This window comes from Lynx canadensis, chromosome F1, assembly GCF_007474595.2.
Source record: "Lynx canadensis isolate LIC74 chromosome F1, mLynCan4.pri.v2, whole genome shotgun sequence".
Taxonomy (NCBI): Eukaryota; Metazoa; Chordata; class Mammalia; order Carnivora; family Felidae; genus Lynx; species Lynx canadensis.
Window position 1 is genome coordinate 13234210 of NC_044319.2, and position 23487 is coordinate 13257696.

Here is a 23487-nt window from a genome sequence, read left to right on the forward strand (position 1 = left end):
AAGCCAATGACAGAAAACAGAACTGTGGATGTCTTTGGATCAGGGGTGGGTACAGGGGAGCAGGTGTGGTGGCGGCAATGAATATGATTGGGTTTTTTTAAATTTTTTGTTTATTTTTTTTATTGCAGTAATGTTTTTGTGAGTATATAATATACATATATAAAATCTTACCAAATTGTACATTTTAGACAAACTGGATGTCAATTATATCCCTATGGAGCTGTTAACAAACAAACAAAAATCGTTGCAAGTTACCTTCTCTGGAACTAAAGACATCAGCACCTGAAGCTTTCACTGAGAGCTCGTGGCTTTCCTGCTATATGACTTCCCCAGCTCTTTGCAAAATGCCTCCAAGTCTGGTCTCCTATCAAGAAACCCTCCACCTTAGCGACAGCTTTTCCAGGGCGCTGAATGATGCATTTGATGGCCTAAATATATTCAATATCTGCTGAACCTATTAAAATGATCTATGTCTTTCATTCGTATTTCACAGAGGCCTCACTTAAACACTTTATAGACTCTGAGTCTGTGCTGTCATAATATCTGATGTGATCAAACTGTCAGCAGAGAGTTAAATGTTCAGAACACTTTATATCTCCAGAATCGGATAGGAAGGAGAAATTGGAAACAGCAATGTCATAGAAGGAACTGATGATCAACAAAAACCTTAAACTCTTTTTCTCAATACAGAGGACATTGAAAAAACTAAATCTACAAAGTATGAGAAGCATGGAAATCACTGCCTCCTGTCTCCGTCCTGTGATACAGAATTTGTACCCAAAGTCTTGCAACGAGACAGAGCTAAAATTGCCCAGGTAACTTACCCCCCGCTTTATCCAATGGCTTTTCTTTCATGTGTATTATTACTTTTAGTGACAACTTCTTTCTTTCTTTCTTTCTTTCTTTCTTTCTTTCTTTCTTTCTTTCTTTCTTTCTTTCTTTCTTTCTTTTTTCTTTCTTTTTTTTTTTTATTTTTAAGAGAGAGACAGAGGAGGGGCAGAGAGACTGGGAGACAGCTCAGAGCCTGACGCAGGGCTTGAACCCACCAGGAGTGAGATCATGACCTGAGCAGAAGTGGGATGCTTAACCGACTAAGCCACCCAGGAGTCTGTAGTGGCAACTGATTTCAACAGTTTCTATTTTTAATAAATTTTTCCATGTTTTTAAAGTTCAGTGAAGCACAGAGTAAATAATATGTAGAGTGTTTGCCTTCATGATTTGCATCTCTATGAGTAAGAATGATGACAAATATTCCTGAATATAGCAATTTATATTATTTTTATGTAATCCTTATAGCATGCACATGAGGTATTTTCTAGTTTTATACTTCTTTTGTTTGATTAATAAATATGTCACTAAAGATGGGGAACTCTGGTTATTCAGCAAAGTTAGTGGAGTCATCAATCAACAGGCTTTTCAATAGTATTACAATTTACTCAGCAAACATCAAAATAACTTGCTTTAGATTTTGTTTTAAAACACCTATTAGGGGTCCCTGGGTGGTTCCATTGGTTAAGCATCCAATTCTTAATTTGGGCTCAGGTCATGATCTCACAGTCATGAGATCGAGCCCCACATTGGGCTCTGCACTGAGCATGGACCCTGCTTAATATTCTCTCTCTCTCTCTCTCTCTCTCTCTCTCTCTCTCTCTCTCCCCCTCAGCTCCTCTCCCCTGCTTGTACTCTCTCTCTAAAAAATAAAAACCTTATTAAAACAAATTTTAAGTTGAAGTGATAAACCTCAGTACCGCGTAAATAATTTTTACACTGACCCCAACCCTCGGGGAAACCTATGGGGCTCTGTATACTCCCTCGCTTTCTTCAAGGTACATGGGCTTATCCACACACTTGCGAGGTCACCCAGCTCTGCAGCCTAGGTTGGGCTGTCTGATACCTGGCCCTCTAGCCACACACATGGAGCCAACAGCTCAGCACAGTTGCTGGGGACGCCCTTCAAGGCTAGCTCATCTCTGGAAGTGGGAGAGTCTTTTGGTTCCTGCTAAAAAGTACATACGTGAAGCAGTGTCTTCTCCTCCCATGGCCGAGGGGATAGAATCATGTGAAGCTGAGATGTGGAAGTGATACACCTTACATAACATAGTCAAAAATACTGCATAGATGTCTTAAATATGCACCGTAAATTTGAATTTGAATTACTGAGTCATTTCACCAAAGAGACACAGATGATAGTGCATTTTTCCAGAATCAAGCATTTATTCTCACCCACCCCACACCTCAAAAATCACGAGCCTGGTTGACTATGAAGTTATCCATTTACATGAAGAAACCAAGCATCTAGAATTTATTAGAGGGGCGCCTGGGTGGCTCAGCTGGTTGAGTGACCGACTTCGGCTCAGGTCATGATCTCACGGCTCATGGGTTCAAGCCCCGCATCGGGCTGTGTGCTGACAGCTCGGAGCCTGGATCCTGCTTCGGATTCTGTGTCTCCCCCTCTCTCTGCTCCTCCCCTGCTCATGCTCTGTCTGTCTGTCTCTCTCTTTCTCAATAATAAATAAACATTAAAAAAAATTAGAATTTACTAGAAAGTTCTTCTACTTCCTTCCATCCTCCATCCAGTGCCCTGGACTCGGGACCCTGAGTGCCATGATTAGGCTAATGAGTGGATGGGCAGCCTCCTCTGAGCCTCTTGCAAGCGGTTCATAGTTTTTCATTTCTTCCTGGCCTGGCCCCACAGCTGACTTATCCAGATGAAAATATTTGAGCCGCTTTAAAAATCAGAAGAAAAAAAAAAATGCAATTCCACTTGAATTCTAGTCATCTCAATATCACCACACTTGTGAAATATGAATTTTAACATTTTTGAGTGAAGGAAGAGGGCTAGAACTGCAAAAATGCCTAAGGCCCCCCCAAAACCACGTAGCGGTACCTGGCCCCTGGGCCTGGAGCTTCTCCAGGATGATAGAATTCAGCGGTCTTTCTTATGTTGTTGTTGGTCAGCCCTGAGGTCATGGCTCTCCTTTTGGTTTCAGAGTGTAGGACAAACTTTAATGCCGTCCTTGCTGACCGACTTTGTGTGGAGTCTCCTGATGACACTGTCTTCACCTAATTGTGTAACTGCATTCAAGGCATCAACCATACTGAAACTGACTCTGGAGTATCATGCCCATAAGGTCACCATGGTAAGACACTTGACAATGAGTAGGGGGCATGGAGTTTATTCTCTAACTTTATTCTCTCGTTGCCTTTTTTATATGCTACTTCTTTTCCTATGTACTTCTTGTTATTGTTCAACATGTCGCTTTGATCAAATGAGGGTTTTTTGTGTGTGAAATATTTCAAGCATACGGAAAGTGTGGAAAACAATGGCATGAATGTTTACCTGCCAATCATACCAAATAATAACATTTTGCCACATTTGCGTCAGTTTTTTTAAAGAAATACATTACTAACTGTAGAATAATGCAGATATAATTGAAATCTCCTGCGTAGCCACTAAGGAAAGTTTTCAGGGACCCTCAGCTTGCCGCAGGCCTGGCTATATGATTTGTGGGGCCAAGTGCAAATAAACGTGGGGCTTCCTGTTCAAAACATGTGCTATTATTTAAAGTGCCATTAAAGGGGCGCCTGGGTGGCGCAGTCGGTTAAGCGTCCGACTTCAGCCAGGTCACGATCTCACGGTCCGTGAGTTCGAGCCCCGCGTCAGGCTCTGGGCGGATGGCTCGGAGCCTGGAGCCTGTTTCCGATTCTGTGTCTCCCTCTCTCTCTGCCCCTCCCCCGTTCATGCTCTGTCTCTCTCTGTCCCAAAAATAAATAAAAAACGTTGAAAAAAAAAAATTTTAAGTGCCATTAAATATACAATCATGTCACTAAATTCTATTCCTGTAACCAATATTACACTATATGTTAACTAACTAGAATTTAAATGAAAACCTAAAATATATATACAGTCCTATGAAGTTTTTCCCCCCTTTCCTCCATGGTCTCTCTCTTTCTCTCAATTTGTCATAGCATTTTTATTTTCTACTTAATGTCTTTAAGTTAAAAAAAAAAAACTAAAATTTTAAAGTAGCACAAATTTTACCAGCCATTTTTACATTGTGCCATGCCATTTACAGGTAAAAACACAGAAGTGTTTAACTCAAGAAAATAATGCAAGTGACCCCTCATACATGAATATGTTTTCATTCGCACCAAAAGAGTGGAAGCAATACACAAAACTAACTCGATTGTTTGTATTTCATTTCTGACATTCACACTTTCTATTAACGCCTTCTACCTTCAGCTGATTGATGAGTCACATTTTCCATTTAAGTGGTTGAGGCTTCAATGAACGCTTATCTTATACGCGCTGTGATTTCCCACTGACTGCTACACATCTCGGGTCCGCTGGAAGTCTGTGCACTTAGACTGTGCACGTTGCATGTGAACGGGACTGCACACGGGAGCCACAGCCACCAACTTCCCGGCTCACGTGCATGCTCTATGGTCCCATGGGACCTCACTTCGAAAACACAAGCTCAAAAATAAAATTATTTCAATATTCGAGATGGCGACAGCAAAGCTCTGAACCTTCTAAGTGCGGAACCCTGTCAAATGCATAGGTCACATGCTCATGAAACCAGCCCTGATCTGATGGTGACATGAGGGCTGAACTCTCAGTTTCTGGTGCTGACACGTGGTGTTATTCGACTGAAAACAAACTGAGAGGGGCGCCTGGGTGGCTCAGTCGGTTGAGCATCCCGCTTCGGCTCAGGTCATGACCTCACGGCTCATGGGTTCAAACCCCATGTCGGGCTCTGTGCTGACAGAGCTTTGGCTTCTGTCTCCCTCTCACTCTGCCCTTCCCCCACGGGCGCTCGGTCTCTCCAAAATGAATCAATGTTTGAAAATGTTTGAAAAAAACGAAAAAAGAAAATAAACTGAGAGCTCATACTCAAATTCAGCGAGCAGGAAAGGGGAGGTAAAGCTTTCTCCAGAACTGCCAACATGGCTACATCCAGGAGCATTCCAGAAGGCAAGTTGGACCAAGGGGACAGCTGGAGGGCGACAGTCCTTTCCTTGATAAATTAAGCTCTTCTCTCACGCGGTGAGAAAGAGAGGGTAGATAAAGCCATACCAAGGCCCTGGAGGGGAAGAGGAGCCCAACAGAAAACTAGGCGTGTGAAACTAGCCTCTGCCGCAGTAAAATCATTAAACGCAGAGAAAGCAACTGAACAGAAACGGGGCTCAGCAATTCATCGCTCCACCCAAGCTCCCACAAACAATTAAAGTACTGAGTACGGTGGATTGTCATCTTAAACAGGGCTGGGTTCTAAAATCAGTTATAATGGGAAATGGTGCATAGTTAAAATTATCCCTGGAAACCACTGCAACTGCACATGGAGGCTGTGGGTTTCCAGTCTCTAAATAACCGTTAACACAGCAAGTCTTCTCTTGAGAATGAAAGCAGATCGTTACAGCACACTTGAGCATACAGTGACATAGCTGGCTTGTTGTAGGGGGCGCGCTGCCTGGAAAGGAACGGGATGAGGAGAAAAGGGGATGAGAGCGCCTGCGCTCTCTCACCGTCTCTCAAAAATAAGTAAATGTTTTAAAAAATGTCTATGGAGAAGAGTAATGTTTAATTGTCTCCCACTTCGTGCTCCCCTTGGAGCATATATGGCGGAAGGAATGTCCCGCACTCAACACTTCGCTTATTTTTTTTTTTCTTTTGTTTGGAGTAGAGGGCTGTGCACAGATAACTAACTGAATTGTACGTGAGGCAATCGCAATGGGATGTAAATTTACGTCAACCAACATCTCAGCTTATGATCTCTGAGGAGTATTTCCAAATAAAAAATGCAGGCATCCAGGAAGATGAAAATTGATGTTGAATCTACAACCATTAGCTTGAGACAAATTTCAGGTCTAACTAGAAATCTCCTTGTTTAGGAATGCATAAAAAGGGGAAAACATTGAACACACATAGGACTTATGAATAAAATTTGCAAGCTTATGACTCAGTGTTTACCATTCTGGGCCATTCTTCCAAACACAGTTTCCCCATTCCATATGCACATTCAAGTCTTCTTTAATTGCCAGAAAGTTTTTAAAGGATACAGTTCCATTGTTTTTCTGTTCCATTATTTTGACTTCCTTCTTTTTTTTTTCCATTTTTTTTAATGTTTATTCATTTTTTGAGAGAGAGAGAGAGAGACAGAGCATGAGTGGGGAAGGAGCAGAGAGAGAGAGAGAGAGAGAGACAGACAGACAGAGAGAGGGAGACACAGAATCTGAAGTAGGCTCCAGGCTCTGAGCTGTCAGCCCACAGTCCAAGGCGGGGCTTGAACTCATGAGCCATGAGATCATGACCTGGCTGAAGTCGGACGCCCAACCAACTGAGTCACCCAGGCGCCCCTATTTTGACTTCCTTCTTAAAGGACTTGAATTATACACGTTTTCTACACTGAGCCTATGTGTTTTATATCATGAAGCCTACCTTCCCCAAATAAACTTTTTAATGGGTATTTTGGGGTACCTGGGTGGTTCAGTCGGTTGAGCGTCCGACTCTGGCTCAGGTCATGATCTCGTGGCTTGTGAGTTCGAGCCCAGCTTCGGGCTCTGTGCTGACAGCTCAGAGCCTGGAGCCTGCCTTGGATTCTGTGTCTCCCCCTCTCTCTGCCCTTCCCCCGCTCATGCTCTGTCTCTCAAAAATAAACATTAAAAAATTTTAGTAAATAAATTAAAATTTAAAAAAAACAGGTATTTTTCCACTATAGTAAATAGACAGGCTTCTTCTCATCCAAATAAGTATTTTACATTGTGTAGTCGCACACGTGAATATGCTTTCCTCTAGTGCGTATTTGTGTATAAATTGCTGCCGTGGCCATTCTGAAAAGGACCGAATTCTTACATCCAAGAAATGCCTTGGTTGACAGGTTGCCATGGAACAAGAGGCACTTGTTTGACCCTTGAAATTACTTTTCCAGGTGTCTAAGATTGTGGATGCTATTTATAAGAAACTCCGTGAAAACTCTTCTCATGTGATGAGGCAAGCTATGCTGCGGGTCACTACCTTGCTGACACGTACTTCACCAAAGAAGGTCATCTTTCAGCTTATGGATTATCCAGTTCCAGCGGACGAGTAAGGCCCCCTCACCCCTTCCTACAGTGCTTTGTTCCCAGTCTCCAGAATCAGATGGAGCTAGACTCGGGCTTCTTTTTTTTCTCAAAGAGGGTATCTATGTTTGTAACACACGGGACGATCATAAAGCTTAAATAAGATCATACATGTTATTCATATTCTTGTACGATAGCTACACAATACTATAGACCACTGACAAATGATCATCGTCACTATTTTTTATCTGAGGCTTTAAATTGTGTTCTGCTGCATATACCACGGGAACAAATCACTCCTCAGAGTGATGATGGACGTTTTCCCCATAAGTAATAAAACTTACAGTGCTTTTTTTCTCACTTATGAAGAGCAGATGGAAGGCATTTCCACCTGCCAATAAAATAATGAAACATTAAAAATTCCCAGATATAATGGAGAGTGCCCTGTTACTTACATGTTTATCTGAAATTCATGATCCAGGATCACAGAAAATATTAAGGGGAAAAGAATACCAGTGTGAGCCTATGGGACAGTATGAGCCTAACACACATTAGAGGAGCAGAGTAAAGGACATCACTCCATTTCTACCTTGAGAAGGTACCTTGAGAAGGAAGGTAATACTTCTCTACTATTAGCAGTGTAAAAGGCAGGAAGTCACATTACGAAAAGGATGCAGGCTTTGGAAACGAACCTGAATTCCTTCCCAGCCACACAAGTTTCTAAATTCCTCGATCAGATTTCCCTGTCTGTGAAATGAGGAAAATTCTTTTTGATCTGTAAAGCAATTATTGTGGGTTAAATGAGTTAACATCTGTAAAAGGACATCAAAACTCACAAAATGCCAAACCAATTATATGACTGACTTTCTTTTTCCAACTGAAAGCTTGTATTTATTTAGGAGGTGTAAACTCACAAAGTATTTTACTACCTAGAAAATTCCTGGAAATTAAAAATCTTCATAAGACTCAGCGTTTTCTCATTCAGGAATTAAGCACCCCATTGTATGTAAAATATTACCAGCCTTCGAGCATTTTGTTGAAAATGGGTACAAGTTGCCAGTGAATCCAGTACAAACGATATGAAATGAGGGAGTACAGAAAGCAAGCATAGAGTTAAGTGAACTTCATTAAAATAGTCACCAGCAGGGGCGCCTGGGTAGCTCAGTCTGTTAAGCGTCTGACTTTGGCTCCAGTCACAGTCTCACGGTTTGTGAGTTCGAGCCCCGCGTCGGGCTCTGTGCTGACAGCTCAGAGGCTGGAGCCTGCTTTGGATTCTGTGTCTCCCTCTCTCTCTGCTCCTCCCTGACTTGTGCGCTCTCTCTCTCAAAAATAAACATTAAGAAATTTTTTTTTTAAATAGTCATGAGCAGATCTTGTGTATCTAGGTGAGGGCTGAGGCAGAAAAGAGTGGGATTTAGAGTTGAGCTACACCAGACAAACAGGAGAAATGTCTGATCGGTTAGAAGGTATGATCTGAGAGGTAAGGGAATGAGACAGACCATGTGAAACTGATGTCCGTGTGGGTCTAAGCTTGGTTGTAAGCTGAGCCCCAAAGGCAGGAACAGTTGAGTAACGGATTCTAAAGAGCTGGTATGTCTCTTCCAGGGGACCAGGCCCCCTATTAGGAACCTAAACTCAGAGAGACTGAGCACTAGGATCCAGAACCCCACACGGATTGACAAGGTATCAGGAATGTACCCACACAGAGATGTGTAGCAGTTTTTAAGATGAGCACTAGTAAAAATAATCTTGAAAAGTGGCTAGGTGTGCAGAGGGAGGGAGGGGACTGGAGGTAGAGAAGCCGGGGTGCTAGTGACACCTGTGCCACTAGAATGTGTGTGACCTTTCACTAAAGGGCCCACCCCCCTGAGCTCAATTTTTTAAATCTAATTTTCTAATATTTAAATTTATATAGTTAATCTTTTACTTAGTATTTCTACCTCTTTGGGTTTTTTTTAATTGATATATTTATTTATACGTTAATTTGTATTTCCATACCAGTTTTTTAAATATTCTGTTATTCCTGGAGAAACGAGGTCACAAGATGGGAGGACCAGAGCACGGAGTGGGGAAAGCTGATCAGTTCTTGATACTGAGCTGGATGGATATTTAAATATGGTAGAAAATCACGGCGCCTGGGTGGCTCAGTCAGTTAAGCGGCCGAATTCGGCTCAGGTCATGATCTCGCGGTCCGTGAGTTCGAGCCGCGCGTCGGGCTCTGTGCTGACAGCTCAGAGCCTGGAGCCTGTTTCGGATTCTGTGTCTCCCTCTCTCTGACCCTCCCCGGCTCATGCTCCGTCTCTGTCTCTCAAAAATGAATAAACATTTTTAAAAAATTAAATGTGGTAGGAAATCAACTTGCAGACTTGCAGACTGTATTTTCCATAAGATCTCACGGACACTCTTCCTCTGTTTTCAAGGACAAGAGACTTAATGAGATCATTTGGAAATGAGCATGCCAGTTTGGTTTAGACTTGTCTGTGATCTCTTTGGTATATAAACAAGTAAAAGAAAAAAAAAGACTTCGATTCATGACACTGTATTAAGCAGGAAATGAACAACCTGATTCTCATTGTGATGGTTGGGCGGGGGGTGGGGGCTGTATTTGCAGCACTTTGATACTGATGTGGCACGCGGCAGGTTCTGAGTCAAGCGTGGCCCCTCATGTGCTGAAAACAATCTTATTGATACTGAAAGGAAAGCCTGGGGAAGTGCATGCTAGCCTCCCGGAAAGAAGACGTTTCTCTCTCGATACTACTAATATGATGCCTGTAGCGGTAAGTAATACTTAAGTATTAAGTACTAAGTGCTTCCTTGTCCTGGTGTTGTTTTTCTGATCATGAAAATCCCCATCTTCCCACGGACTCGGTCATACTTCTGGACACTGTCCTCTCATTCATTCATTCATTCATTCATCCAACACATATTTATTGAGCGCCTACTGTATGCCACACCTCGACCAGGAAGCATACATTCGGTAAAAGACACAGACAATGAACAAAAAACTGTGTTATATATCAGATGATATACAGCTGAGAAAAGACATAAAGTGATGTGAGTAAAAGAAAGTGACAGGGAGTTTAGGAAGGTTGGTCAGGGGAGGGGCCTCTGCTGAGGTGACATCCAGTCAGAGAGTGAAGGAGTGATCCTTGCAAATACCTGGGCAAGAGAGAAGAATATCTAGACAGAAAGACAAAAGCCCTGTAGATGGGAGCTTGCCTAGTAAGTGAGTGACTCCAAGGAAACTGAAAGGAGAGAATGGAGCAAGGGCGGAAGTTTGGAGATGGTCTCAGAGACTAGCCACCGGCTAGACTGGATAGACTTTGATATGCATGTGAAGCCCTGATGTCATTTGCGCCCACCATTTTGTATCTCCCAAGGACTAAACTCACCACTCCTGGGAGTAAATTCTAGTCTTACAGAGACATAATGGGAAACAAAATGGGTAGCGCTCCACAAATGTGAGGTGGTGGGATGTGTTTCTCTGATGTGGCAGGTGGGTGTTGCAGTGGTTCGTGGGCCCAACAACTGTTAGTGATCTGGCCTGTCTCCTCTTAACCATCTCACTGGCCTGGATTGTTGAAGCACGGGAAGGACCTGGGTTATTGGTAGGACCATCCTTCATGGCCACATATGAAGGGGACACTGGGAAGTATACTGTCCTTGGGAACCAGCTTGCTTCCTCCAGTTTGGCACGTAGGGGGTTGTTGATAGTACTTTGAGAGTTCATTGCCATAGAATACTGGGCATAGTTCCATTTAAAATGGACTCCACAGCTGTTAGGGAATTAATGAATATGCATGCACTCTCCAGGCTGCCTTCAGGGGGTTGCAGGAGGGATTGCGGTGTTCCTCCCTTCCCCCTCACTAAGGTTGACTGGGTTTAGAGGCAGATGGCTACATTCTTGACTTCTCTTTCCTTCCCTTGTAGGCATCCCAGGCCCTGTGCACATTGCTGCCTGTTGGTTCGTACAAGAAAGCAGTGGCCCAGTTTTTCCCCCAGCTCCTGATGGCCCTCATGCTCCAAGTCTTCTACATCAGTGAACTGAGACTGGTGACAGAGGACAGGCCGTTGTGAGATTGCAGTGGTTATTTCAGAGTCAATAAGAAATAAGCTCCCAGCTGTCAACTATTTCTAGTCCCTCGGGTTCATGTGGAACTCCTTATAATCCTACGCAATGCATTCATTTATTACAGTTTTCTTTGTGAAACTACCCCGAGTACCTAGAAGTGAGCTAGCGCCCTCCCTGAGTGTATGTGGCGTGTATAAAGAAGCACCCCCACTTTCTGCCACAGTCGGAGCGGGTTGGGGGACACCAAGGGGAGAGAGAGCAGGTAGGAGCTTTAGAACCAAAGCCAGGCCCATGCTAGCTCTGCCATTTACTCCCTGAAAGGGATTTCTCAGGGTAATTGTACGTGTGAGATTAAAATAACGCGTGCAAATGTGCTTTATGAACTGTGAAGTTTTATGATTGGTGATGTGACGTGTGGGCTTAAGAGGGTACACATTCTGTCCATGTAAGATTCAGCTGTTCCCTTTCACCCAAGGCGGTACAGTTAGCTTTGCCCCAGGGAAATCTGGACCCACTGCCTGCTATTTGCCCGCATCAGGGGTGGACTTCTAAGCCAGGCAAAACTCCAAAGCACAATGCATCCCATTAAGATATTTAACCCATTCCCTGTCTTTCAAGCAGACATGCACCAAATCATCCCACACAGATGAGAATGTATCTATTTATTTAAAGCCATCTGAAGAAGAGACCCTGCGGACACTTTCAGCAAATTATCACGTCATTTAATATTTTGTGCTAATAACCTGTTAAGCTAACAAATGACTAAGCTGCTCCATGATTAATCCCAGATTTTACATGCCACCATTTCAATTGAACCCTCAATCCCATGTACTGTTAATCAGGAAAGACGGAGAGCACTGAAAGTTGGTTTCCTTTGAAACATCCCCTTTCCCCAAACCAGCATCCTGCCCCAGACGGAATGAAAAGGCAGGTCACATGAACTTCACTATGTGAAGGCCACTGTCAAGTGGTGACTCGGCTCTTCTTTGGGGCCTTAGCTATGCCCGGGATGCCCTGAGAGTTCTGCTGAATTGTTCTGGACTGCAGCAGGTGAATCTTGCTCTAAAGAAAAAGAATTGCTGGAACCAGTTTTCCGAAGAGCTGTTTCACCATCAGGGGGTCTACCTTATTGCCAAGTAAGGACGGGGGCTCTGCACAGGGTTCTCTGTCTCTATCTCATCTTTCTGTCTCTGTCTCCATCTTTCTTCAGTGAAGCCACGTGTGAACGCCATCAATATCCACTCCGACCTCCCAGTCTCTCCTAAATTGCCCTGAATTGCCATTTGATTTCTAATTCTTCCCTTATTTTGAGGAGTTTATTACTTATTGGGATAGTTTTCCCTTTCCTTGTCCTCCTACTTGATGATAAAGATACCTAGTCATCCTCCCTCCAAAGAGCAGGTTTCTCTTTCAGATATGGAGAACCAGGTAAATTTACTTTTTCTTTCCTCTACTGTTAGCTGATTCCCACTCTGCAGGCATCAGACAGTTATGGATGTGCTCCCACTTTAAAGAGGTTCAATAGAGGGGTGCCTGGGTGGCTCGGTCGGTTAAGCATCCGACTTCGGCTCAGGTCACGATCTCGCGGTCCGTGAGTTCGAGCCCCGCGTCGGGCTCTGTGCTGACCGCTCAGAGCCTGGAGCCTGTTTCAGATTCTGTGTCTCCCTCTCTCTCTGCCCCTCCCCTGTTCATGCTCTGTCTCTCTCTGTCTCAAAAATAAATAAACGTTAAAAAAAAATTTTTTTTTAAATACTTAAAGAGGTTCAATAGAAATCTGTTCTCAATGAGACAAATTTGGAAAAGCAGGAAAGAGAAGTTTGATTTTTCTTGTACCAGAGGTTTTTTTTTTCTTTCTAGTTAGCTTCTTAGTGAATAGCAAATTTCTGATTATAGGGATCAGATTTTCTGATCAAAAATCAAGATACATGGACTTGACCACATAATAGACCATTTGAAGTTGTAACAACTCAGAAAGTACAGGCTCTATGGTCTCCGGGCTTTTGCTGCATTTCACATGGCATATTATTTGCACATAGATTTCAGGAACACATTTTATAAAAGTATGATACATCTGCACCCCACAAGTGGCCACTAGTTAAGAACCACAATATCCTTAGTACTTTTGGATCTTCTTACTCGAAGTGTGGTCCACAGACCAGCAGCTACAGCAGCACCTGCAAGTTACAAATAGAAAGCAGAATGGGATCTCACAGGGCCCACTCCAGACCCACTGAACCAGAATCTGCTTTTTAGCAAGATCCCTGGGTAATTTGCATGCACGTTAAAGTTTGAGAAGCCCTGGTTTAGAATGCCAACCCAGAGTCTTCAAATGAAACCTGTCACGGCAACTTTCCCAGGCCTGCCACCACCCATCTGATCCAGACCAGTGTGTCAGGACAACCGTAAGCCTGGTCACTGTCCAGAATGGCTTAGTGAATCGGGACTCACCACCTCTCCTCCTGAGTAACACACGATAGTCCCAAACTCTCTTCTTCATTGTATCGTTCCAAGGAAGGACTTGGTCTAAAACCATGATGGTGACCTATGCAGCCATCTTGGATTGCTAGGGTATTTATTTTGCGCTATTTGTTTTCTCTTCTTTTGGTCAGGCAGGAAGGAGCTTGCGGTATTATAGGGCATTCTGTTACGTGGCACAGGAGGGGAAAGATAGGAAAAGGAGTGATGTTAAGGAAAGAGACATTGTCAGTGATCCAGGTATATATAATTCCCTGGAGTCTGCATAGAATTCAGAATGGGGATGCAGTTTGCCTTGGACTAGGGATTAGAAAAGATCTGTATTTTTTTTTAATTTTTTTTTAACATTTATTTATTTTTGAGACAGAGAGAGACAGAGCATGAACGGGTGAGGGGCAGAGAGAGAGGGAGACACAGAATCAGAAGCAGGCTCCAGGCTCTGAGCCATCAGCCCAGAGCCCGACGCAGGGCTCGAACTCACGGACCGCGAGATCGTGACCTGAGCTGAAGTTGGATGCTTAACCGACTGAGCCACCCAGGCGCCCCTAGAAAAGATCTTTATTTTTACCTGGGAGTACAAAATATGAGGATAATGCTTCTCTCTAGCATACCAGTAGCATTTGCTGATGCAGGAAGAGTTTTCATCGTCTTTGCTAATTCAGTGCCTTATTCTCTTTTACAGAACCCTCAGTGAATACAACTTTCCACAGTTTCCAGAGACTTTGCAGTATCTCTACAAGCTCTCAGTGGAAGGTCCTAGACGGTCAGAAGACAGTGTCATCACAGTAATATTCTTCACTGAAGTGAGTTTTATTAGGAGACTGAACAACCAGGTCCTCTTTCCTTACGCAAACTTAAGGCAACACTCCAACCTTTTATCTCCCTCTCTGAATATTGATTCTTATCAAGGGTTAAGACAATGACGGATAACTTTAGTCGTTTCCTAGAAGATGTGGATTTGCAAAGACTCAATTATTTTTGTAGTCGTATATCTCTGCATGCTTGTGAAAGTATATCAAGGGATAATTGAGTTTACTTAAAGATAGCAGGTAGCATCTGGGAAATGAATGATACTTCAGACTGGGGGGAAAAAAAGGAACGGTCCAAATGACTGAGTAAAATGAAGATATAGAGCTACATTAATTTATGTATAAATATCTACCATAGATTGTAATACTATACTAGAGTCAAGCAAATTGAGGAAGTCCTTTGATTTCTAAAAGGCAGGTAGAAAGTTGTTTAAGTTGAAATTATCTGAGTCAAATATAATTTTTCCATAGAGGTAATATATAATTAAGTACTGGTCTAAGGCACCATATTAAGTATTCTCAAAATTTTGATGTAATTTCGAACATCATAGTCAGCGAAACAGTTAATAAACTATAAAAGATTATATACTACCTACTTCTAAAGCTTTTAGAAATATACATAAATCAGTTTAACTGAACATTGCGGTACCAAATCACCAATGGTTTCAAACTTGCTTGATCCATTTGAATCTCTCATTACTTTTATTATACGATTCATTATTTTCATTGTATTGTCCTTTAAGTATATACAAACATTAAATAGGCCTAAATATGACATACATAATTGCTCCTATAAAATGATACATTCAAAAGAAGTTTACAAATGACCTAAGATTTATTTATATTTATAGATAGAAGCGTTATTACTGTGACAGACGATAGCGAAACCTGATTGCCTGTCTAATCATGAATATGGTGCTTACTGCTATTGGAGATTGGCAGGCCTGTCCTTCCAGGAGCTGAGTAATGACCACATTCTTCTACTGCTTTCTCTAATTGAAGCTTCTGGGCAATCCTCAACTGTCCAGTTGACTATGAGGTGACGTGGCCTTTAGCTGTTCTGAGCGCACAATCTATGTATTTTACCTTAGTTTAGTCTTGTCAGCCAGCAATATTTAACACGGTACTATTGATGCTTATGACATTTATTTATATATGTTATTTCTAATTTTCTACTGATGTAAGTAACCATAGGGTTTACATGTTTGTGCCTAAATCTTCTTTCTTTTAGTATTTTAGCTTACTTCCTTCTAATAGATTCCAAGTATCTGAAATGATAACAGAAGAGTATAAGCATTCTTAAGGCCAAGGATTGTTATTGCTAGACTGATTTCTGGAAGGCTCCCGTGCAGTTTGTGGGTCCTCCCACTGCACTCTTGCCATTATTGATGAGTTTTCCAATTTCAGAGGAGGATGTGATTTGACTTGTCCTTAATTTTTAAATGTTTCGAGAGGTTGAACATTTTAAAACTATCATCATTCAGAAATTAAATTTCCATAATCTGAGCAATCCGATCTCTCCTTTGCCCGTTTGCCTACAAAAGTCTTAGTGTTTTTCTCAATGAATTGTGTGATCCTCTGTCGCTATGTCTCTCCCTCTCTCTCACACAACACACACACACAGAAATTTGTGAAGGATGTTAAGTATGTTACACATTTAATTATAATGCCTGTTGATAATCGGGGCCCAGTTTGTTGTTTGCCTTTTAATTTTGTTTATTAAACATGATTTTTTTTTTAAAAAATTAAGCATTAAAAATCTACTGTGGCTGAAGAATTGACAAATATTCGTTTATAATCTATTCACATTTGTATAATTTTTTACATGTAATGTCGTTTCCCATGAAGTTTATATGGTATACCATGAAGTAGGATATAACTTTAGTTTTCAGTGAATAATTAACTTCTGATCCCAGCATCATTTAATTAATAAGCCTTAAATTCACTACTCACTGGTGATACTAACTTCATGAATTCTATTATTAATTTCATGTACATACACACATACACACAACACACACCCATAGTAGGGTCTACCCCGGATTACACTGTTAGGCTCCATTTATATTTTCACTCCTGTGGAAATATCACAATGGAATTATGGCAGTTTGCAATAAAATAAAAAAAAATTTTTGTTTATTTATTTTTGAGAGAGAGGGAGAGACAGAGCATGAGTGGGGAAGGGGCAGAGAGAGGGGGAGACACAGAATCTGAAGCAGGATCCAGGCTCCGAGCTGTCAGCACAGAGCCTGACGCGGGGCTTGAACCCACGAACCATGAGATCATGACCTGAACCAAAGTCAGACACTTAACCAGTCCTGAGCCACGCAGGGGACCCTGCAGTAAACTTTAATATCTTGCAAAACGACTTTCCCTACACGCTCTTCAAAATGTCTTTAGTCCTTCCTATGTATTTGCCCTTCTGGTTACATTTTAAAGTAATTTTGTCAGGTTTAAAGGAAAAACACTTTCACTGAAACTATGCAGTTGAATTAAAGCTATGTGCTTCTTAGGAATCTTTACAATATTTCCACTTCTCTTTTTTTATTCAATATTTTGCCATTTTCATATAAGTCTTACATATTAGTTTTGGAATTCTTAAGTACTTTGTATTATTCTAAGCTGTTAGTGTAAATGTGGCTTCTTTGTTTTGGTTCTCAAATTTATCTTTATTATCACTTTGGGTACAGGTTTTCGGGTTTGTTTTGTGTTTTGAGATAGCTACCACCCAATATTACAGTAGGTTCAGGTGTACAACATAGTGATTCTACGATGTGTAGCTTTCACTGCGCAACGCTATTACAATACCACTGACTGTATTCCCAGTGCTGTATCTTTTATTCCCGTGATTTATGCATTCCATAACTGGAAGCCTGTATCTCCCACTCTCTTCCACCATTTTGCCTGTCCCTCTCCCCCTCCCTCTTCTTTTTGGCAAACATCAGTTTGTTCTCTGTATTTATGAACCTGATTCTGCTTCTTATTTGTTTATTTGTTTGTTCTGTTTTTTAGGTTCCACATATGAGTGAAACCGTGTGGTATTTGTCTTTCTCTGTCTGAATTATTTCAGTCAGCGTGATACTCTCTAGGTCCATCCGTGTTGTTGCAAATGCAACATCTCACCTTTTTAATGGCTGGATAATATTCCGCTGTGTGTGTGCCACATCTTTACCCATTCATCTATGGATGGACACTTGGGTTGCTTCCATATCTTGGCTAATGTAAATAATGCTGCAATAAACATAGGGGTGCATGTATCTTTTTGAATTCGTATTTTTGTTTTCTTTGGGAAAATACCCAATAGTGGAATTATTGGAGCATATGGTATTTCTAGTTTTAATTTTTTGAGGAACCTCCATACTGTTTTCCCAAATGTGGCCTTTTTCATTCAATTTTCAAGCTCATTATTGCTGGGGATGTTCAGGAAAATTAGACTGTATTGTCTTAAATTCAGCTACTCTCCTGTGCCCTAACAGTAATTCTAATAATATTTTTGGTAATTCCCTTGGATTTTCTAGGTATATGATCCTGACGTATGAAGAATAAGGATACCACATTGTTACTTGTGTTCAAATTACTTTCCTGAATCATGTGTTTTTGCCTTGGCCTTTAAAGTTCCATTTTGTGAATTATCTGACCTCTCCCTTGCCCATTTACCCACTCCGATCTTGGTGTTTTTCTCAGTGAATGGTATAATTCTCTCTCTGTCTCTGTGTCTCTCCCTCAAATACACACATTTGTGAAGGATATAAAGTGATCTATGAACATGTACTTTGACAATAAATATATCCTTAGTGAAATATATTCTAAGGACAAAAAAAATTCTATAAAGAAATATTCACTTCTATCCAGGAGGTTTATAGATACTGTATGTTGATACTATAATTTTAAGACTATGGTATAAATTTTACAGCAGAAAGCAAGTAAGCAAATATATTAATACTGTTGGCACCAAGTTTTTCCAGGTGAGAGAAAGATGAGGCAAACATAAAGCCATAAAAAGCTAATATAAACTCTGTTTTATTAGATTTGAACTGAATATATCAACATTGTCCAAATGATCTCCTGACTAAAAAAAAAGAATACATCATGGTTCAGCATTGAGCTCTCTAATCTCAGGGCAGAGCCTGCTTCTAACCCTTTTCCTCCTTTTCCTCCTGTCCGCCCCCCCCCCCCCCCGCAACTCGTGCTCTCCCTCTCTCTCAAAAATAAATAAACATTAAGAAAGAAAGAAAGAAAGAAAGAAAAGAAAAGAAAAGAAAAGAAAAGAAAAGAAAAGAAAAGAAAAGAAAAGAAAAGAAAAGCTGTCCCAGAAGTGTGCATCTTGGTTGGAAACCATTGACACAGAGAATATCCAATATTCTCTTTAAATTTCAATCTATGTCACACCCCTTTTCTCACTGCTCATTTTGTTTGTTCTTTTTAATATGATATTGGTCAAAATTTGTCAATTATAATGCTTTTTTTCCCATAGCACAGCCATTAGATTGATTAATCCACTGTGTTTCTGATTCCCAAGTCCATAACCCCTGCTTCTCTCCTTGTTATTTTCTTACACCAATTTTCTTTAGCATGTTCTTATTGCTTGTGATATTTTATTTCTCATAATTTCAGGAAATAAACAATGTATTCATTTTTAACACTTCTTTTCAAGCAAAGTCAAGTTGTGCATTTACTTCCAACCACCGTGTACACATCCATTTTATTTTTATTTTCATTGTTCTGCAGTAATCTTTGTTGTATGTTTGAGTTCCTCTGTGGTTTACCATTTTGATCCACAAAAGGGAGAATTCTCTTAAATTTCCAAGTGCTTATGGGCTTTTTTTCTTCCATTTAAACTTTCTTCTTGGTTTCTTCTTTTCTTACATACATCATGATTTTTTTAAAGGTGCTTTTTAAATGATTTGTTTTAGGGAAGTTATTGATTTTTTTGATCTGATAATCAATTTCTGTGAAAGTTGTTTGGAATGTTGAAAAGAATATATGGTCTCTCCTTCCCTCTCACTTTTGCTCTCTTGCTCTCTATTTTTCTATGTACTTGACCTTAGTCATATTTTAGATTCTTGAAATGTTTTTTGTTAAACTGTCACTTGTGTTTCTAAGACATTTTTAAAATATGTTTATTTTGGCTGCTAGTTACTAGATGTATAAAGGCTCGTGGTAATCACATCTTCATTTTGGGTATTAGCTATTAAATACTAAAACTCCATAAACTGGCCTCCCCATCCTTGCCCACCCTCCAGCCTCACTACCTTTCAGTCTTCTCTTCCCTTCTCATCTATCACTCTGGCCTTCTTTCAGATGTTCAAACACACCCTGCTCATCTACCACAGGGCCTTTGCACATGGGTTACCTTCCTTGGGGTTATCTTCTCCAAACACTTTATCTAGCTAATGCCAACTCTGCTTTCAAGTCCAAATCTAAATAACAATCCTCATTCTAATTTCAGTCTACAAATGCACAATCTAAATTCACTTCTCCTTTAAATGTTTTTGTGGCACCTTGTAGCTTTTCTTGCTAGTACTGATCACAATTAGCAACTCTGTTTTCACTGGCATAGTATCCTATCTCTTATAGTGTAGTATAGCATTGTTGTACAGTATCAGCCTTTCTTGCCAGTCATGACCACAAGGTCATAGATTGAGACTGTTTTGCTCACTACTGTTTCCCCATTTACTAGCATAGTGCCTGGCCCATGGTAGGCACGGCCTCTGAGTATATATAACCATTCTCTGTTAAGGAATTCACCTACCGAACTACAATCTGAGAGAGGGAGGTAATTTAAATTGAGTCACTAAGTTCCCGAGAATGGAGAGAAAAACAATATATATATATATACATATATATATATGTATATATATATATTTAATTTCTAACAACATGGGAGTTGGAACACTGACCTCCATGCCATCAAAAATCCACATGTAACTTTGAGTCCCCCCAAAACCTAACCATTGATAGTCTACTGTTGATTGGAAGCCTTTACAATGACATAAACCATCAATTAACACATATTCTGTATGTTATATGTATTATATACTGTATTCTAACAATAAAGTAAGCTAGAGAAAAGAAAATGCTATTTTAAAAAATCATAAGGAAAAGGAAATACATTTATAGTACTGTGGTGTAAAAAAATCTGCATATAAGTGGACCCACAGAGTTCAAACCTGTGTTGATCAAAGGTCAACTATAGACATATACAGATATAGATACAGATGATATATAGATATATATGCACGTATTTCCTATTATGACTGCTACTTCTCCTTCCAGAGAACTCAGAAATTATGAACACAGAAATGTGTGTAGCGATACATATACGCATTTGGAATTTTAGTGACATTCATGCTACGTTTTACCGAGAATGTCTTGATTTTTATGGCTGAAGCAGAAATCGTGCATTGGCCTTTATTCTGCTTATGATCTTGTTGACTATTTTCTTGCAGCTTCTGAATAACTTCTTCAAGGACCCATTCCCAGAAGAATTTTTGGTTCTCTTCAGAAACTGGGTCAATGACTCCAATCCTGCAGTTAGCAAACTGAGCCTCCAGAAAATTGCCACCATGGCACCAGTTATCAATGAGGTACGCGCGAATGTGTGTGTGTGTGGGGGGGGGGAGGGGGGTGGGTGTGGTTTGTGAATGCCATCACCATCAAAGTTAACCTGAGATTTGATATTGCTCAATATCTTTACTGATAAAACATTGATATTTCTCAGTTTCTAACAGCTAACCCAGTATCAAAGCCTGATGTTTTGTCGGCAAGAAAATTGGGTTGAGTAGAACTGGTGGTGTAAGTAAATTCAGGAGCGTAATGACCTTGTTTACATTTTCCCCACAAAATCATTCATTGCCCTCGGAATTGAGCAGCATCGTCCTACACAAACTCTTTTCTTTCAGTCGAAACCACGCACACGTTAAGTTAATTTCCCCTTCAATACACACAGGTGCTGACACATTAATTCCGATCTTGGGGCCCTCGCTCAAGGTTTTTCTTCCACACCTCACAACACGTTCCTCCTTCACCCATACATATTCACATCTGTCTCCTTTTTCAGCTCAAGTCAAATTCCGCGGAATATTCTGACCTGGCAGCCTCGTTCTTCTCAGAGCCACACCAACTGTCAGCACTCGCTTATACAATACTTTATATCAAAAATTCTCTATGGGGCACCTGGGTGGCTCAGTCAGTTAAGCATCTGACTCTCATAATCTCACACGGTTTGTGGGTTCGAGCCCCGAGTCAGGCTCTGTGCGGACAGTGGAGAGCCTGCCCGGGATTCTCTCTCTCCCTTGCTCTCTGCCCCTCCCCGACTCTCTTGCTCTGTCTCAAAATAAATAAATAAACTTAAAAAAAAAATCCTCTATGTATGATGCTTGGGCCAGCCGTGTCAGCATCTCCCAGAAAACTTGTTAGAAATGCAAATTGTCAGGCCCCACCCCAGGCCTGTGGAATCAGGAATCCTGGGGTGGGGGTGGGGGGGACACCAACCTGTGTTTTTGTAAGTCTTCCAAGTGATTCTAACACAGTTTAAACTTGAGAATCACTGTCTTACACTGTTTCCTACTGAATCATGTGAACACTTCTTGCTTTCCAGGAAGATTGAATCTAAGCATACCCTTACTTTTTGTAATTCTCTTATAAATTCCTTTTTCCTTAGTTGTTTTTTGAATTCCAGTCAGTTAACATACGGTGTAATATTAGTTTCTTATGTACAATTTAGTAGCACTTACATGCAATACCCAATGCTCATCACAAGTGCACTCCTTAATCCCCATCACCTACTTCACCCATCCCAAAGTATCTCGCATAATGGCATTATGCTGATTCCATAACCCATTGTTGATTTAATAATAAATTTAATAACAAATCCTTGTTTATCTATGAAGCATAGTCTCTGAATGCTCAAAGCCGGTCAGTGGGCACCCATTTTTGCACTTAGAGAGACATGAGCCATGGTCTGTTTGCTTTAAATAAATCACACATGTCAGTGTATATTCTATTAGTAATCAGAGTTATTTATTGCCTTGTCTGGCACTCTTCCCAATGTTATTAACAACTGAAAGGAAGATTCTATGTCAAGGTTAGCTAGGAGAGAAAGAGAGAAACAGTGGAGAGGGAGCTGGGTTGAGATCACATACTACCTATTGGTAAAGACAACTTTCTAGCCAGATGCAAGGCCTCTGGCTATTTTTTTGGTAAATGGTCTCTGTTTCTTTCGCTTCTTTTCTTTCCAGCCTTTGTTTCTCTTCTTTGAGAAGAGAAGGTGTCTCCTTTTTGCCTTTTTCCTTGCTTTATAATCTGCTGTCTCTGACTCCCAGGCCTTGGCTCAGCAGCTCAGTGGCTCTCACGTCCACACAAGTCACTGGCACCCGGTTTAGAGGTCACACTGTTCGTGATGTGCTGGTGAATGCTTAACGGTCACCTCTCTGGAAATAACACCAATTTCTCTGGTGTAGGTACTCTCCATGCGGCTAATTTCAAGCTGTCAAAGGGGCGTCATTAAACAAAGAATTGGGGAGAGATACACAGTAGCACATCACAATTTAATATTCCTACCATACAGATAGGATACGTGTATCATATACCCTCAATGGCATATAAGAGTAAACTGGAGGCAAAGAAATAGGAAGTGATAAGTTTTGAGTATTTATTACCGTTGTTTTATTTCTTTACAGATTTACCAAACTTGGTTTTTAATAGTGACTTTTTAAATTTTGATTCCAGTGTAGTTAACATGCCGTGTTATATTAGTTTCAGGTGTGTAATAGAGTGATTCAACAACTCTATACGTCACCCATGGGGTGTTCATTGTGATAAGTGTACTCTTGATCCCCTTCACCTATTTCACCCTCTGCCCACCCCCCTCCCCTCTGGCAGCCATCAGTTTGTTGTCTAGAGTTGAGAGTCTGTTTTAACAATCAGCTTACAAAATTTTTGACAATGTGACAGTTGACCGTCTGGGGGCAACCCCCCCCCCACACCCCTGCATGCTGCCCAAACTTTGGTGTGTTTGGTACCAAATGCTACCTCAAGTCTCCTTCTAGCTCCAAAATCCAACCATTTTCC

The 23487-nt window shown here is 41.0% G+C and overlaps 1 protein-coding gene across 1 annotated transcript in view; it reads left to right on the forward strand.

Moving 5' to 3' along the window:
* Positions 1-23487, forward strand: part of MROH9 (maestro heat like repeat family member 9) — an 80394-nt gene that overhangs the window by 45032 nt on the left and 11875 nt on the right. The window contains exons 7-14 of the mRNA XM_030303177.1: positions 691-815; positions 2991-3140; positions 6930-7084; positions 9671-9836; positions 10990-11132; positions 12130-12267; positions 14289-14409; positions 20865-21002. Of these exons, the coding sequence (XP_030159037.1) occupies positions 691-815; positions 2991-3140; positions 6930-7084; positions 9671-9836; positions 10990-11132; positions 12130-12267; positions 14289-14409; positions 20865-21002 (1136 nt within the window). The remainder of the gene's footprint in view (positions 1-690; positions 816-2990; positions 3141-6929; positions 7085-9670; positions 9837-10989; positions 11133-12129; positions 12268-14288; positions 14410-20864; positions 21003-23487) is intronic.